The 16,718-nt window shown below is 34.2% G+C and overlaps 4 protein-coding genes across 8 annotated transcripts in view; 1 reads left to right on the top strand and 3 right to left on the bottom strand.

Moving 5' to 3' along the window:
* Nucleotides 1-16,718, bottom strand: part of LOC143365261 (small ribosomal subunit protein eS19) — a 168,617-nt gene that overhangs the window by 71,650 nt on the left and 80,249 nt on the right. The gene's annotated exons all lie outside the window — the stretch shown is intronic.
* Nucleotides 649-5,644, top strand: Hsl (hormone-sensitive lipase). Of its 4 annotated transcripts, XM_076805276.1 has the most exons (12): nucleotides 958-1,084; nucleotides 1,181-1,405; nucleotides 1,551-1,985; nucleotides 2,074-2,275; nucleotides 2,348-2,561; nucleotides 2,642-2,832; nucleotides 2,979-3,261; nucleotides 3,329-3,551; nucleotides 3,739-3,923; nucleotides 4,527-4,852; nucleotides 4,921-5,046; nucleotides 5,122-5,644. In XM_076805276.1, exons 3-12 carry the CDS (start codon nucleotides 1,627-1,629, stop codon nucleotides 5,188-5,190), a joined length of 2,178 nt encoding a protein of 725 aa, XP_076661391.1. In that variant the 5' UTR covers nucleotides 958-1,084; nucleotides 1,181-1,405; nucleotides 1,551-1,626; the 3' UTR covers nucleotides 5,191-5,644. The 4 variants fall into 4 exon arrangements, with proteins under 4 accessions (XP_076661392.1, XP_076661393.1, XP_076661391.1 ...); XM_076805277.1 differs by lacking the exons at nucleotides 958-1,084; nucleotides 1,181-1,405 and adding an exon at nucleotides 649-786; XM_076805278.1 differs by lacking the exon at nucleotides 1,181-1,405 and having other exon boundaries at nucleotides 933-1,084.
* San (Probable N-acetyltransferase san) lies at nucleotides 5,747-7,662 on the bottom strand. The gene is made up of 4 exons (XM_076805280.1): nucleotides 7,423-7,662; nucleotides 6,837-6,993; nucleotides 6,585-6,751; nucleotides 5,747-6,496 (listed from the first exon to the last, which is right to left on the bottom strand). The coding sequence occupies exons 1-4, from the start codon at nucleotides 7,428-7,430 to the stop codon at nucleotides 6,316-6,318; spliced, it is 513 nt and encodes a 170-aa protein (XP_076661395.1). The 5' UTR covers nucleotides 7,431-7,662; the 3' UTR covers nucleotides 5,747-6,315.
* The window catches only part of LOC143365259 (lachesin), a 195,693-nt gene continuing 192,298 nt past the window's right edge, over nucleotides 13,324-16,718 (bottom strand). For both annotated transcript variants that reach the window (XM_076805287.1, XM_076805288.1), the window contains 2 exons: nucleotides 15,637-15,696; nucleotides 13,324-14,475 (listed from right to left, as the gene is read on the bottom strand). In XM_076805287.1, coding sequence (XP_076661402.1) covers nucleotides 14,348-14,475; nucleotides 15,637-15,696 — 188 coding nt within the window. In that variant the 3' untranslated portion in view covers nucleotides 13,324-14,347. The remainder of the gene's footprint in view (nucleotides 14,476-15,636; nucleotides 15,697-16,718) is intronic.

The raw sequence follows: 16,718 nt of genomic DNA, 5'->3' as shown, positions 1-16,718 counted from the left end.
GGAAACTAATGAATTTCTTTTCATTTCCAGTTTCTCATAAAGCCTGTAAAGATTCACAGTCTAGTGATCGTCATTTCTATCGTGAGTAAAAAGTTACTTAGACATTAAAAACTATTCTACCGTTTGCATCGGGATTTTTCACATATAAATTAATAAATTAAATTAATAATAATCATAATTTTTAAAGAAAAGCTATTTTTTTAAAGAAAAAATAATCAAAATTATATGAGATGTATTTTTTTTTATAGAGCATATTTTGGAAAATGGGTCGACTGTTGCTCTGATTCCGATCCTCCGAGACAATGGTCACAACCAAAATAAATAAAAACCTTGATTATTTACTTTTTTCCTTAAATAATGCACCGTCACGCGGTAATAAAATTAGATGCATTTCCGTTTATATTTCATTCGCAAATAGAATAGTAGAAATAAATTATTTATTCACAACGGAAACGTAATTTACATTGTAATTGAATTTCATATATATTTAACGGCACGATAAAGAGCGTCTATACGAAAAGTCGCAGATATTAATTGAATGTCGAAGACAGCTCACAGTTTCTTTAATTTGCTTTTTTATCATTATGATTATTAGTACGTCTAACGCAACATAGTTATCTATCGCGAACTGAATACGATTACGAAAACCGTTAAAATTGTTACTTCTCGTTTCTTGACCGTCAGTCTGAGGAAATCATCGAACCGTAATAATATTTGCTCTCATTTCATTCGTGATTACTGTGAATAACACTACGTTGAAAACTACGCGAATATGCACGCATTCTGGTAAGTATATATGTATGTATACCGCAACCGATATCGGGAATCGAATTATGCTTACTGCCGCTAATTGATATTGCTATCATCGTAATTAATAGTATTATCAGAATATAAGCAAGCATTTCCGAGCGTCCAATAGACTCTGGTTATTAGCTGGTAATTAAACTTGAACGATGTATTATTTTTACGTAAACTTTGCTCGGCTCGTTCGTCATTTGAACTTCAAGTGATTCGTTTTCTTTTATTATACGTACGGAGTAATCAATACGTACGTAGCACAGTCATTAACTACACTTCAAATGAGGTATGTAGTCTTCGATCGCGAATCTCATTCCATTCAAAAGTGCTCGACCGTCGGAAATATTGAATTCGTAAATAGCGCTTGTTATTTGTTTGTAAGATATTGATATCGATCCCAAAAAGCGTCATGGCGGCGACGATAGACATGTAGCAAATGTCAAATTAAAAATAAAAATTGACGTTTAACGCGGACCGTAATGTACATAGAAATTTTTGCACGAGTGGGCGTGATGCAGTGTAAATAACAAGTTACAAATCATTCAGAAGTGGTGTGTACATCGCGTTATTGCTAACCTTATAGTTACTAGCACCATGAACGTCACAGGTACCAATGTTAATTAGATTGAACAAATATTTCGTAGCGATTCGTAGTAATGTGTGATAATATTGCGAATAATAGTACCCATATTGTATGATAGTTTTATCAAATGTTGTTTTTATTAACTAATAGCGTAATTATTATTTTACAGATTCTGTACTTGTCTTCTACCACAAAATAGTTAGTTAAAAATTGACTGTCGCACGGTGAAACAATAAACAATTCAGATGTCTCTCAATGATGACTTTGAAAGACCATTCGAAGACTACGAGCCCCTGCAGTGGGGGGCACTGCGAGAATTATGCCAGGCAAATGCAGAATATTTTATGTCGCATCAAGATGAAAATGGTGTCAGAATTAGAGCCGCCCATTTGGCAATGTTGGATCACTTAGAACAGGTGCAACCGTTATATAAAGAAATCAGTAGGTTTGCACCCATGTTTGATTTTGATGTAGACGTACCTGGCAATGGGTTTAGAAGTTTCCTAGTCTTAATAGATAAATGTATCATACACTCACGTGCAATCTGTCACCAAATATATTGTCAAAAAGATTCTATATTTTTTCGTAAAAGTTATCACATGAGGTAAATATTTTGCTGAAGTTTAAGGTACAAACAGATAACGTCAAGAAGTAATTAATGCTCTTATATTGACATACACGAATGTTTACAGAGAAATAGAAGCATGTTTGCAATTATTAGCATCTTTATACACTTGTTTAGAACATTTACAAACTCTATACTCGTGGAGTGAAAAAATGGCTGATGGTAGACCGTCTCTTTTCATAGACGGTAATCACAATCCCCATGATATTTTACTTAAAATGGATAGTATTAACCAGTATTGCTTTTACGGCAGATGCTTAGGATTTCAGGTATTAACAGAAAAACAATTATGTAATAATTCTAATCGATTCGTAATAGATAACAGGATAAATTGATTTCAGTTTCCTGATGCAGTCAAGCCAATAATAAAAACTATATTGGTCGCTATGGCAACATTTAGCGAAATTTTTTATTCTAATGGAACGCTGTTGTCACGATGTACTAATTCCGTGAAATACGTGTTAGACCCTGAGGCAAGAGCACGTCGTATTGTAGATCTCTCCCAACGTGCTGATGTATCATTTTGTCAAGCTTTTTGGTTTCTCAATGAGACTGGTAAAATATAATCATTCGCTTTAATGAAAAAAGTAATTTTCCACTATCTTGTTCATGTACTTTATCAATTACTTTATTAGATCTAGCACATAGACTGCCAGCTATGGTATCTCAATCTTTGGCAATAAATCAGATAATTTCTATTCCACCTGAAGAATTGACAATTTCCACATTGGATGGGAAAACAGTGTCAATTCCAATACCACACAGTCACATTGGAAAGAAGCCGCTCCATGTTAGATTATTGAGTTTTAAACGTCGCGTAGGAATGGTAAAGGGACAATTTATATAATCTAAGTATAGTTAGAACAAATTGAATATTTAACTGTTACATCCGTCTTCATGTTTTACTTAATCGAATAGAAAGTTTTTGTGAAACATTGATTTCACTCATTGTGCAATACATGATTCTCTTAGATTGGTTCAGGTGGAGTAGGAGGAGAATTGCTTGAATCGTCGAACGAGCTGATAATCCATTGCCATGGCGGAGGTTTTGTAGCACAGACTTCATTATCTCATGAAACTTATTTACGGACATGGGCTATAAACCTTGGCATACCGATTTTAAGTATAGATTACAGTTTAGCACCTGAAGCTCCATTCCCTAGAGCATTCGAAGAAGTCTTATACGCTTATGCATGGGCTTTGAATCATTCAAGTACTTTGCTTGGTAGTACAGCGCAGAAAGTACTTGTTGCTGGTAAGTAACTATCATTTTTCCTTCTGCATTCGTATTAGTTGTAGCTTACAGGACTAACTTCTTTCAGGTGATTCTGCTGGGGCCAACTTAAACTTGGGAATCACCTTAAGGTGTATAGAACTAAACATAAAAAAACCGGACGCAATATTTATGGCATACACCCCAGTCCTTGTCGATTTTGTACTGTCGCCTTCACGTTTCCTTTCTGTGACGGATCCGTTGTTACCTATGGGATTTCTTATACGCTGCCTGAAATCATATGCAGCTTCAGATGTTAAGAAAACAGCAAAGTAAATCGCCTAGAAAAAAATGAATTTCACTTTCAAATAAGATAAGATAATATTAGAGGCGTGCAAGAACCCGAAAATGTCGGGTCGGGACGGGTTCTCAAAAATTTCGGGATTCCCGAGCACATTCGGTTTCTCGCACGCCTCTATTTGCTACCTATTATTAATTCTGAATTTATTGAACTACTAGAGAAAAAGAAAACGATATAGGGGATGATAATAAATCCGACACTGAGTCCTTCGCAGAAGTCAGTGAGAGCGATTTGATAGCGTTAGCTCTCAGTCCCAATGGGGATGAGACAAACGACGCGCACAAGTTAGCATCTTTACCATCTGACACCACTTTGAATTCTGTTAGTCTAACAGAAGCTGATGGTACAGAGATTATGAATATTTTGTGTACAGAGGGTACTGCCAGATGAGTTGGTCAAATATGCCTCCAAACGAAATTGATCTTTCATCATACCATTCGATAGGTCTCCCAAAGAAAACCCTGTGTGGAAAGTTTCAAGTCGGTAGCCCTTCCACAAGGGTAGTTTTAGAGTGAACACGATTTCATTGAATTATGCTCTATTTCTGCTGTTCTTCTCAGCAAAAAATTACGAAAAAGTTTATAAATATTCTACCGAATAGCACACACGATTGTGAATTTTTTTTGCCAAATCGATTTATACAAAATTCCAGAAATTTGAAATTGCTGATTTTATATTAAAGTTATCAGATGACCACGTTTACAATGTTTATATTACTGTGGTAGTTGTGTTTTATTATGATTAAAAAATGTTTATTTTATTTTATTTCTCATAGAAGTTTAAGAGGTACTGGTTATATAAAACTTCAGTAGTGAACAATTCTATATTCAGAGAATGAATGTGCATAATTAAAAATTCGATTCAAAATCATAGATCACCTTATCTGGCTATGCCCTTTCTGGTTTGCTGCTTTTAAGTGATTTGTTATTAACATGTTTTGATGTAGTAGGTATAGAGAATCCGACAGAAGGAGCGAAATCTCAAGAATATATTAAAAGGTTTTTGGATTTATATCGAAATACCGGTATAAATTCCTCGACTGCTGGAAACGGTGCGGACAATTCGAACAATGACATTTCAAAGAATGGTAAATCATGGTCGCTATTTGGGTGGTCGCTTCCAGGAAAGCATAGAGAGTCCAAAGAGTTGGATATAGAAAGTGCAAGGTGTCCAGTGGAAGACTTTATATTTACAGTGCCCAAGGATCCATTTTTAAGTCCCTATCTCGCATCAGATAATCTTTTAGCACAATTACCGCCTACTACAATGCTGGTAGGTTCTTCACGTTTATTCGGGGTTTCACAGACGATGAATATGCAACATTGAAACTGCATTTGTAGACGCTACAACTGGATCCTTGCCTCGATGATTCCGTCATGTTTGCAAGAAAACTTCGATTGCTTGGTGTATTAGTTACGCTTGATATCGTACCCGGTTTACCGCACGGATTTCTTAATCTGTCACCGGTAAGTGGAAGCTCTTGTAAAGCTGAATGCAGTTAATATTTGCAATGTTTATTTTTTATTCATCCCCACTTACAGGTCTCAAAAGAAGCTAGTGATGGATCTGATCTATGTGTCAAGCGAATGCAGGAGCTACTAGCATTATAATCATATGCACGTAGCCCATACTCATTAAAGTATAAATGTTAATATGTGGGAACAAGTTTCGTTACTGCTAATTTTTTAAATGTTGTTCATAATAATTTTTTATACAAGAAGCTGCGATAATTTACAAGTATTTATACCTTTATGGTCATCGATTTTAAATGATTGATACTTTCAGAGAAGCTGATTAATGTTGTTGTCAATGAATTCGATTTATTGTTGAAGATTTGTTCAGATTTTTGTTAAATTTTTTTTATTAATATTAACAAATGTTACGAAATTTATATCTCTATGTATTGACTTTTTTCCCTTGTGCCCCTATATTTATTGATTCATTTAGTATCAAACGATATAATTTTGAATTTTTTTATATCAACAATTTGCATTCATTATTGTACTTATTGTTATCTTTATTAAAGAAATTGTTGATATTAAAATGTAAGAGTAAATAGTAGAAGTATTACCGTAACGTGCTGTCTCCTAAAAAGGTACTAATTGCATTCCATTAAATTACTCTTTTTTTAATAAGATTTGTTCTATCTATTGTCGTTATATATTATAAAATATTTGAGATCGATGGTGGCAACGGTACAAATACTGCTACATTTTACTCATAACATACTGAAATCTATTGTACTTAAATGTTAAATTGCTACATGCGAGAAGCTCAGATCAAAATATTGTTTTAATATTTTTAAACAGTGGGAGAGGAGATGAAAAATCAAAACAGACAATTCAGTTTAAACATGATATACTATTATATTATACAGTATCATATTTTATTCTGCTGATAAACACATCAATTTGGAAGATGTAAGATACTAATAAAACGAAATTAACTTAATTAAATCATACCAAAGAAGAAGACAATATGTATGATATTAATGATATAGAAATTTTCTTTGCTTTGAGAGTGTTAACAATTCATAGGGTTTATTAAGTTATATTTGTTTTTTACATGGAAGTACATCGTATTTGTTAACTTTATTAAATTATTTATAAAATTCTAATTTTATAACTTATAACACACTGGGAAATAGAATAAAAATTATTTTATTACCAGACTGGGAGAACATGTGGTTTTTTGGATGTCATAAATTAATGATTAACGATCTCTTTCTTTCTTTTTTATTGGTTTACTTGTTGAATATTTGTTTGCTCTTTATTTATTCTAGGACGTAACGTTTTTTGTAGTACATGAGCATCTGCAGGTTCTATTCTCTTATAATAGTGTTCCTTTGTCTCTACTATTTCAAATCCAAATTTTTTGTAAAAATCAATAGCTCCTTCATTACTTATTTGAACATGACTACAAACAAATGTTAGAATATCAAACTTTTGATTTTTAATACATAATCTTATAGTTATTCTAGAATTGATTATCTTTTGATACTTACAGGAAGATAGAATCAAAGTTTCCATCTTTGTTGACGTAATTTAATACGTGTTGTACCATTACAGTACCAATTCCTAATCTTCTATAGGGATAAAGACATCCCAACGTCATAATATATAAACGCCTGGAGTTCTCTGAGGTATCTACTCGACAACAAACTGCTCCAACCTAGTATAAATAATTAATTATTTTCTTATAATAAATATTCTATTCTTTTCTTTTTTTAATTGAATGTGAAAAATTAAAAGCATACCACTATATCATTATAATATGCAAGTTTCGCTAGTTCACCAGCTTCTAACACATCTTTGTAAAACTTCTCATTGTACGAGACTGGAAATACCACTTGGTTAAGAAGTTTTAGTTGTTTTATGTTGTGTGGGGTTACATCTCCTAACTCTATCTTTGATCTGTAATTGAAGAATTTAAATTTCATTAAAAATCAATACAAAATAGAATATACATTGTTTATATTAATGTTAATCGATTATTGTTTAACAAAAATTTGGGAATCTGTCAAACTCAAAAATTGTATTGAATTTACGATGAAAAATGTTTTCTTCAATAAAACACTGCATTAAAAAAGTCATTCTTTCCACAAAGTATATACCATAATTCTTTTCCCAGATTTGAAATTACACGTTTTCAAGTAAACGTGCCCTTGAAAGTAGAATTATTTAAACCTTCGCAGTACTGTCAATTTTTGTGAATCACAAGTAAAGTAATAATTACTACAGAGTATCGCAAACTGTATATTGAAGTATAAAACAAATAATGAATGTTTAGAATCATTCGGCTTATAAAGTAAAAATATAACCTAACAAATCTTTCGAACTTACCTAGTCATATTAGGAAATACCAGAGTTTCCTAAGGATTCTAAAATAAACTGTAACAACGAATTTTTAGACTAATAGGTATTACAAGAAAAAATGTTAACAAATAATAATTTGTCGGTACTGCACTAACGTTGTGCCGCTCTATTCGTATCACACCGAAATCTTAGTATACACTAAATACAGAATACAGTAGGTTAAGTGTGCTTGTGACTTCGAATTTCGATAGGTTTAAGAATACGCAACCGATTTCTATTTGATAATAATATACATACGTATTACAATTATAACAATAAAAAGAGCATAACGTATTTACAAGAACATACAAACAAAAATAACAGCACTTATTTTTACATTAATTTGATTACATTTCGAACTAAAACCTTTTATGTACGTTTGAAGCTGTGTTTATAAGCATGATATTTTTGTAATCTTTTATTTCAGTACCCTACAAAGAGTATAATTCAAATTTAAAACGATTTAACTGTTTAAATTGTATAATTATTTTATCGTCTCATATCGAATATTAATAATATTCTATAATGACAGAGTGTATAAATATGATTTAAATAGTATAATAGAGTATTTATCATATGTATTATAGACCCGCAGAATTAATAGTTAGATTATATTATATGGCATGAATTTTTTATTCAGAATTAATTTAAATTTGAAATTCTAAAATACGATAAGGAGTACAGTAAAACTACATAGATATATAGCTACATATTGCTATCGTTGTAAGAACTTTACATTTAGTAAAAAGACTGTCGATAATTTTTTATGTTATAATTTTAATAGATATCGCTGCAAAGTCCATGCCATTTCATGTGTATCACAATCGCAGAATATATGCTCTGTGGTTTTGATGTATTACCAGAGAGGAATGAGAGTGCTCACGCCCGGGGTTTCGGCGTTCCCACTTTCGTGACATCGCCGCTTTAGCATGGCACAGAACCGGGCCGTCTTTCCTGCAACAGAACCGGGTTCTCTTTTAGCATAAAACCGAACGCACATCATTTTTTTTAACCAGGATTAGAACGTACAGCTAAATTGTTTTGTATGCAATATAACGTAATTGAAAGTTGGTGTTGGCGACTAACGTAATTGAAAGTTGGTGTTGCCCACGAGTTAGCCTTCAAAATATAAATACCACAAATATATACCACGGGCATCCCATGTCCGGCGGGGAGCTCGGGCCCGGGCTGCCCGCGGGCTCGGACCGGGCTCCTCCCCGAGCTGCCCTCGGGCTCGGGTTGCCCGCCGGGCCCAACTATGGGCAAGTGACTCAACAGAGGGGGATTTGGTCGTAGCACTGCCGCAGCTGGCTGTTTTGCGTATGTTTTGCGCATATTTTGGGCATGTTTGGAAATGTTATGTGGGTGTTTTGGCCATGTTTGGCGGATGTTTTACGCATGTTTTTCACACGCTATGGGCATGTTTTGGGCATGTCTTTCACATGCTGTGGGCATGTTTTGGGCATGTTTTTCACATGCTATGGGCATGTTTTGCGGTTGTTTTGGGCATGTTATGTGCGTGTTTTACGCATGTGTTGGGCATGTTTTGGAAATGTTTTCAGCATGTTTTGCGGGTGTTTTCGCATGTTTTGCGGGTGTTTTGCGCATGTTCCTCACATTTCATGGGCCTGTTTTGGGCATGTATTGGGCACAATTTGCGCATGTTTCGCTGTGTACTGCGAATGTTTTGGGTATTTTTTGGGCATGTTTTGGAAATGTCTTTTTCTATTTGTCCGCACTGTGCAACGCGGCGAAAACCGAGCAGTCGAACTTGAGGCTAGAAGGACTCTCCGCGTTTCTTTCTTTTCATATGCTGTCCTTCTTTGCGTCCGAAACTTTAATCGTTCATTACACAAGTAATTATCATCGGAATAATATTATATTTGGTATCATTTTCATCAGAAAAATGTCTCACATTTGTTTGTGAAAAAGCCATAAAAACATAATGAAAAATAAAGAAGTTTTGTTGTTTGATTGGTAGTAGTGTCACACCGATGTACTCGCCCCAGCACTTATGTACGTATTAGCTGTCGAGCTTCGCTGTCCTTTTCTCCATTCGACAGGGGATCACAGAAAGCGTTTCCTGAAAACTGAATGTCTCTGACCGGACCCGAGTTTTGCACATTAATAGCGAGCTTGCAATAATCTTATACTGTTTGTTAAAATTTCATTTTCTATTTAAATTAGTTTGTTATTGAAACTTATTAATAGTTTTAAATAGTAGTTGAAATATTTTAAATGATATTGAAATATTGGAATATTTCGTCGTTAAAGAACCTAGCCGGACGAGGTAGTCAAAAATGCCCTTCAACATATTTGAATGGCCGTTGCGCTACGATATATGTCCTATGTCATATATGTGATATGTCATATTCATATACGATATATGTCCTATGTCATATATGTGCTATGTCATGTTCATATACGATATATGTCATATCTCATATATGTGATATGTCATGTTCATATACGATATATGTCATATGTCATATATGTGATATGTCATATTCATATACGATATATGTCATATGTCATATATGTGATATGTCATATTCATATACGATATGTGTCATATGTCATATATGTGATATGTCATGTTCATATACGATATCTGTCATATGTCATATATGTGATATGTCATGTTCATATACGATATATGTCATATGTCATATATGTGATATGTTATATGTCATATATGTGATATGTCATATTCATATACGATATATGTCATATGTCATATATGTGATTTGTCATATTCTTATCTAAAAGCTGCTCGGTTCTTTTCCATGCATAAAGACTGCTCGGTTCTGTTCCAGAAAAGACGTCCCGGTTCTGTGCCATGCTAAGGCTGAGCAGATGTCAGCACTATATCGGGAACGCCGAAAACCCGAGCGTGAGCAATCTCCTATCCTCTCTGTACATATACATAATCACAAATATTAGTTTACAAATTCTTTATTGAAGATGTATGAAATATATTGCGACCATTAGCTTAGAGAAAGATGATTTTAAGGGATTACTTCAAATCGATTTTAAAATGTATTCCCAAGCGAATTTATTAACTTTTGAGGGTGCAAATAAAATCTGCAAGATCGCAATTTATAGTCGAATCATTTCGATTTGAAATGATGAAAATTCGAGATTATGTCAAAAAATCGATAAATAACGATTGAATTCCTATATAATCACATGGGGGATTGTAATCTTTAATTATATGTAACGTAATAAATAAGATAAACGTACATGTCGAAAATTTTTGTTAATCATTCTTTGTCAAAGACATTTGGGGAAATGAAGTATGTAGAACACTCGATTCTTACTAACAACCCTAAATTCATTAATTATCGGTAACGTAGAGCGCAACATGAAAATATAGGAGTGCGATAAAAAAATACATTCGGCGATTGGTCTACTCCTATACCTCGTCTATGACATTACTAATATCTAGGACTACTAAATCAAGATTATGATCGTGAATGATTTTCAAACGATAACATCGTGAAAGCGAGTTGATCCCGAAGGTGCTGCGACTTGGTGGGACTCTGTGAAATTAAAGTACCATCAGCGTTGCTGGTGTCAACCATTTGGAGAACATTAACTGTACACTGGCTAACAATTTTTTTATATACAGTAGATCTAAAAAGTATTTGTACGTTAAATGTCCCATTATCGAGAAATTGTCGATATTTGATCGGCCAGGGGATACTATTCTTTGATCCACGCCGTTCGTAGAAAAGGACCGCGAAGCTCTAGAGGCCTCGATTCATGGCCCCTCACGGGGTATATTTCGCGGCAGTGGGAATAGTTCTGGGACTTTTATCGGCTAGGCATTTGAGACATATATACAGTGAACACGGTAGCACTGTAAAAGTAAAATTTCATCTAAATCCACAGTGATATTATTAATAGTTACACATTTAAATAACTATTAGCATAAATTTGAGTAAACTATCATCGGCTCCAATAGTTCACTTTATGGTTAGAGATTGTTTAGAGTAACTGTGAAATTATGCAATATGTTGAACATAATGCATGAATTCGTATGCGGGTATTACCTAAATATTTCATTTTAATCTTACATTCGTTTAGACTCACACATTCTTTTTCTCGGTATTACTTTGTTAAATCGTTCCTTAACTGAATGTCGTTCAGGAGAAGCGAACGTTCTAATCAGTCTTCAATTTATTGGTCAATAAGGTAGTCATATTGGCCGTAGAAGCTTATAAGATGTCAGTTCTATTCTTGTATCTCGTCTTTGTCCTTATAGGTCGTTAAGATCCCTGTTTTTTACGATGTCGATGCTATAGATCCTTGGCAACAAAAAATTCCATGAAACCTCCTGCGCATTCCAAATTGAAAGTTCCAAAGATTCGAATAGCTTATGTGCAACGTTTTGAAACGAAACGATCAGTAGTTACTGAAATTTGTATTTATAAAAAAAGAGTACAAACTTCTTCTTTTTGAAATTGTTTACGGATAGCAAACATTTAAAATTATTTAAAAGTTGATATCCAGTTATTATTGATAAAATTATTTAAAAAAGGGGTTAGGTTTCACAGACTAACAAGCCTCTACTTATTTCCTTTTCTTCTATAAGAAAACGTGTTTATTATAATAGTGGAAGCATAGTACACAGTAATAATAAATGATGCGCGCTAATTGTTCCTGCTTTAACACCGCTGAAACGGATCCATTTTCATTCTCATTCGTATTTGTCATGAAGTTGATAGATTTTTGAAAATTTCGCAATATGTGGTACTCTTAGGGAAAAGTTGCTAATACAGTACCACTTTCGAAATGTTGGGTCCTTGGGAGCAAAATGTGTCTTTTTAAAAAATTACTATATACTCTAGTAGAAAATCTATTTACAATGACTTACTAATAATAACTATAAATGCAAATCTGTAGTTTATTTATTAGAAATATGATCGATAAAATTTAGGTCAGTCTTACTTGATCTCTTTAATTCAATCTGGAGAATAAAAACAACACGTTACTATAAAAGCTGGTATTATAGATACAACAAACTGTAGATTCTGTGGTCATCCCTAGATATCGCATATGGTAAATAATAACGTAATAATTCACGAGATTCGAGGTAATACTAATCGTACCAAGCACTAAAAGTAGCTGGTAAACGTTGCTTACAAGTAGACTGCGGATCTTCACGCAAAATAAAAATTGTCTGTACCAATTACAGGAAAAGGGAGTTACCTGAAAATTGATTTCTTCTCTTACTAATTTTGACGAGTTACAAATAACGGAGAGACCAGTAGTATTAAACTCATTTCACGTCTCCTCTGTTTTGTGCTTTACCTACTCATATTTGCCATAAATGCATAAAATCCGCAGTCTACCTGTAAGGGATGCTTTAATAAGGAAATTTATCTTACCAATTCCCATGAATGCCTTTTTATATTTTCAGTAATTGTCTAATAAAAGTCCGATCATTTGATCGAGGTATGTTTAGTAACACGGTCCAAAAAAAGATGCGTTTCGGAAAAGTGTTCGAACATTAAACTTCCTAGTCTCGAAAAATTGTCGACGACTACCCTTGTCGAGGCTTCAAATGAAAAAAATTCTATTTCTATATTTTCAAATTATTTTATCATGTAGAATTATCCCCTCCACGCTTATAGCATTTTGGGACAGCCTGTAGACATATGGAATAAATTAATTTACGAAACTTTAAAGTCGTTTCTTAAGAGGACGGTTGACTTGAGATCCATAGTTCTTTTGAAATTTTTGTTCCTTGCAATGAGTACTATACAATGAAATAAAAAATGTATTGACCTTGAAAAAAGAGTCAAGGTCAATTTTGCGGTCCATGTTTTTAACAGATCTCTACCAAATCCAGAGGTATAGGCTCCCTCCATGGTAGTCGTGATATATTATTTTTATACACCCTGTACATATATCAGAATTTATATACTTAAGTTTTCGTTACTTCTTTTACACGGTTTTATTTAACACGGTGTTTGGAGGAACATATCTACCGTGTGAAGAAAGAGTTGAGTGTAGTAAGCGACCAATACTTAGAAGCTTTTCACTGTAACATTCTACCTCAGATTTTGCGCTGCTTGCCGCGAAAATCCCGTGTTCTACTAGAAGTTTCCTCGATTCTCTAACCTTGTTAGGGCAGGATCGAGTTGCAGAAGCCTTGGATTGCCTGTGTAGCGAAGTATGTACGAGAGGGAACAGAAGTGAAGAGGGTCATATAAATTATTAGCGGCCATGATTGTGTACAACGTTTGATCTGATAGTTTTATTTCGAAACATCGAGTTCCCTGACGTCTAACGTCTGTAATGCGGATACCAATGACAAAATGATTGTAACTTATGAATATTATTGACGACTTGTTAAGCATCGTTAGGAAGGGCCAAGCTGCTTGCACACTTCTTGTCGTTTCGTCATGCGGGCGCGTCATTTCTCGATGACCCGTCGATCCGTCGTCGATGGTCTCCAACGAAACGGATTGCGAATCTAAACGGACGCATACATTGACAACATTTATTGTTCTAAAAATGTTTTTTTAACACTCGGGAGTAGGAAAGGGCAGTAGGAAGATGTAGAGAACGCGAGCCTCCAATTCGTTTATTTGTTTCGCTTTTTTTCCTTTTTCTTTTTCTTTTTTTCATTAATTCGCTGTTTTTCGCCATGCACACGCGTACATTCGATACAATACTTGTTCTCCGCTCGTTTTTCTTATTTAGTCAGACAGAACGATTTTCATCTTTTGCGCACGCTTTTTCTTTTTTAATTATAATTTCGCAACACACACGCACACACACTCCGACATCCTTCGACACCGTACACGTACATGCACAAGCATTCTTGCTTTTTTTCCTTGTCCTTTTGGCACAAAGTTATCCGGCACTCGGTTTAACAGTGACCAAGCAACGAATGCCTTCTTCACCGCGGCCAGAGCAGCACCGGTATAAACAGAAATATAGACAGGAAGTGTGATAATTTGTTGCTACGTCCGATGAACCTTCTGCTGCGGCCATTGGCGCCTGAACTTTGCGCAGCTTCAGCTAAACCTAAACGAGAAATTGAATTTTTAGTATCTTCGAGTCCCCTGACAAGCATCAACAAAATTCTACACACGAGCCGACAAAAGTTATAAGGTGACTGCGAATCCTTATGCAAGATTAAAATGTTCTACATCTGTTACAAAAAGCAGGATCCCTTTTTCCTGGTAATCATTCTTTTAGGTCGAAAATATTGCAGTAATGTTTCAATAATTCAATAATAAATCGTTTTTGTTTCTACTGATTTTATTATGAAATGGTCTCTGACGTATTCGTTATACTTTTCTGATCGAAATGATACCAAACACGATACAGTTTGGATCTTATTTATTTGTTTCATTCACGATACAGTGGCACCTCGATTATCCAAATTACAGTAAAGTCTTGATCTAAGCCGAACGGAGCTACACGATTTTGGTCAGTTCGCCTATCCCCTCCACTGGAGGGCATTCCCTGCGAGGGGCCTAGAAGGTGCCTCGGTCGCCGAGCAGTGTAAACATGCCGAGTAATCCGATACCGGGTCGAGTATATGGATGTGAATCAATACTAATCCAATTACGAAACTTCTTTATTTTTTATAATTTTTTTATGGGACTTTCGCCAACTTATTTGTGGCATTTTTCTGATTAAAATGACACTAAACATGATATAATTTGAACTGTATTTAGTGGTTTAATTAACGGTATGCAGTGCGCCTTGAGCCGCCCGGTCCGTGTTTACAAGCGTTGTCCTTTTGTACGTTTGCCGGAGTCAACACGGTCACAAGACAATAGGATTGGGTTTAGATCAAGACTTTACTGTGATCAGTACAGCATGAGTATTTGAACAATACGACAGTTATCTAGCTATAGTGCTGGATTAATAAATCTCTACTGAATTGCACTATAAAATGCAATAATTCACTATATTATTGCACTGCAATGTATATATTGTATATGTATAATGGGAAAGTCAGATATCATTTATTCGGATAACCGAGGGTCAACTAAATTGCTAAATGAACAAACAAATATACTCTGACCTACGCCATGTTTGCTCTCATTTGAATAAGAAAAATTTATCACAAGTATGTTGGTAAATATTTCCTGCGGAAACTTTTGTCGACGAGTGTGTTTATCAGTTTTGTAATTGTTTTCATATTTTTTAAAATTTCTGTAAAGCATAACTTACCACCGATGATTGATACATGATCTTTCCCACGTGACGACCTGTCGAAGCCAACTTTGATTTCTGAAAATGGACCAGAATTCTCGTTTTAAAATTTACACGGAATTGTTCCTTCCATTCTTTATCATCAAAGTTAAAAAAATTATAAATGATGTTTACTACTGGTTGAATCAATTTAATATGTTCGCACTTTCTCATTCTTAAAATGAAGGACAAATAAATAATGAGATTAAAGAAAACGTGCGTATGTGTAATTGCTTATTCACAACACAATTTCATATCAATATTCAAACTACAATATATATTTTTTTTAAACCAGTAAATTCATCATTGAAAGGAGTGATACGTACATTTACAAACGTTGAATATACTATTTATTCAGATAAATAAACGATTAATTCACGAACTTTAGTAATATTTATTTACAAGTTATTTATCTTCGGTAAATTTTTATGAAGCATGGCAGTACGGTTGACAATGGTTTTCTGACAAAATATCGAATATATATTTTTGTTCATACTTTTGATTGGAATATTCATCGTTTTTCAAGCAACAATAAATGCACTCTGATTAAAACTTATCCAATTTTCATTGACAGTTTTTCGAAAAACTCGGAGCTTACTTACACAATGTTGCCATGTTGCATAAAACTATAAAACAAGAATTTATTGATGAATTCGAAGATAATTTAAAGGAATTGAAACATGATCTCACAGACCCAATCCCTGTACCGAAGGGTTAATAACAATTATGATCTTTTGAAAAAATGGTTTCATTGGTTCCATCTTGTTCCTCACTGTATTGCAATTATTTGGTGATCAGCATTTAAGCATTAAGGTAAATGTAGGCATAAAATAAATAAATTGTCCTGTTCTCATCAGTAAAATTATCGAAGACAAAGAAGTTGTAATTATTGTAACCACGAAGAAAATCGTATGGCAAGAGGTTAACCTGAAAGCTTGGAATGAAGTTATAAGGCAAGGGATTCGATGCTCCGTAGATGTTAAACGTAGGAAGGAAAGAACGCAACTAATGAGAAAAGGGATGAACAATGTAAGTTATGTCATTGTTGAAGCGAGTACGGC

This window comes from Halictus rubicundus, chromosome 2 (genome assembly GCF_050948215.1).
Source record: "Halictus rubicundus isolate RS-2024b chromosome 2, iyHalRubi1_principal, whole genome shotgun sequence".
Taxonomy (NCBI): Eukaryota; Metazoa; Arthropoda; class Insecta; order Hymenoptera; family Halictidae; genus Halictus; species Halictus rubicundus.
Note: the sequence above shows the minus strand (reverse complement) of the source record. Positions and strands in the feature narration are given on the sequence as shown.

Bases quoted from the DNA above. Each gene is read 5' to 3' on its own strand.
- San (XM_076805280.1), bottom strand. The intron at 6,752-6,836 runs GTATGCTTTTAA...TATTTATACTAG, and splicing joins CATATTATAATGATATAGTG to GTTGGAGCAGTTTGTTGTCG. The intron at 6,497-6,584 runs GTAAGTATCAAA...ATTTGTTTGTAG, and splicing joins AACTTTGATTCTATCTTCCT to TCATGTTCAAATAAGTAATG.
- Hsl (XM_076805277.1), top strand. From the start codon at position 1,627: ATGTCTCTCAATGATGACTTTGAAAGACCATTCGAAGACTACGAGCCC. The intron at 2,833-2,978 runs GTAAAGGGACAA...TGATTCTCTTAG, and splicing joins TTAAACGTCGCGTAGGAATG to ATTGGTTCAGGTGGAGTAGG. The intron at 3,262-3,328 runs GTAAGTAACTAT...AACTTCTTTCAG, and splicing joins GCAGAAAGTACTTGTTGCTG to GTGATTCTGCTGGGGCCAAC.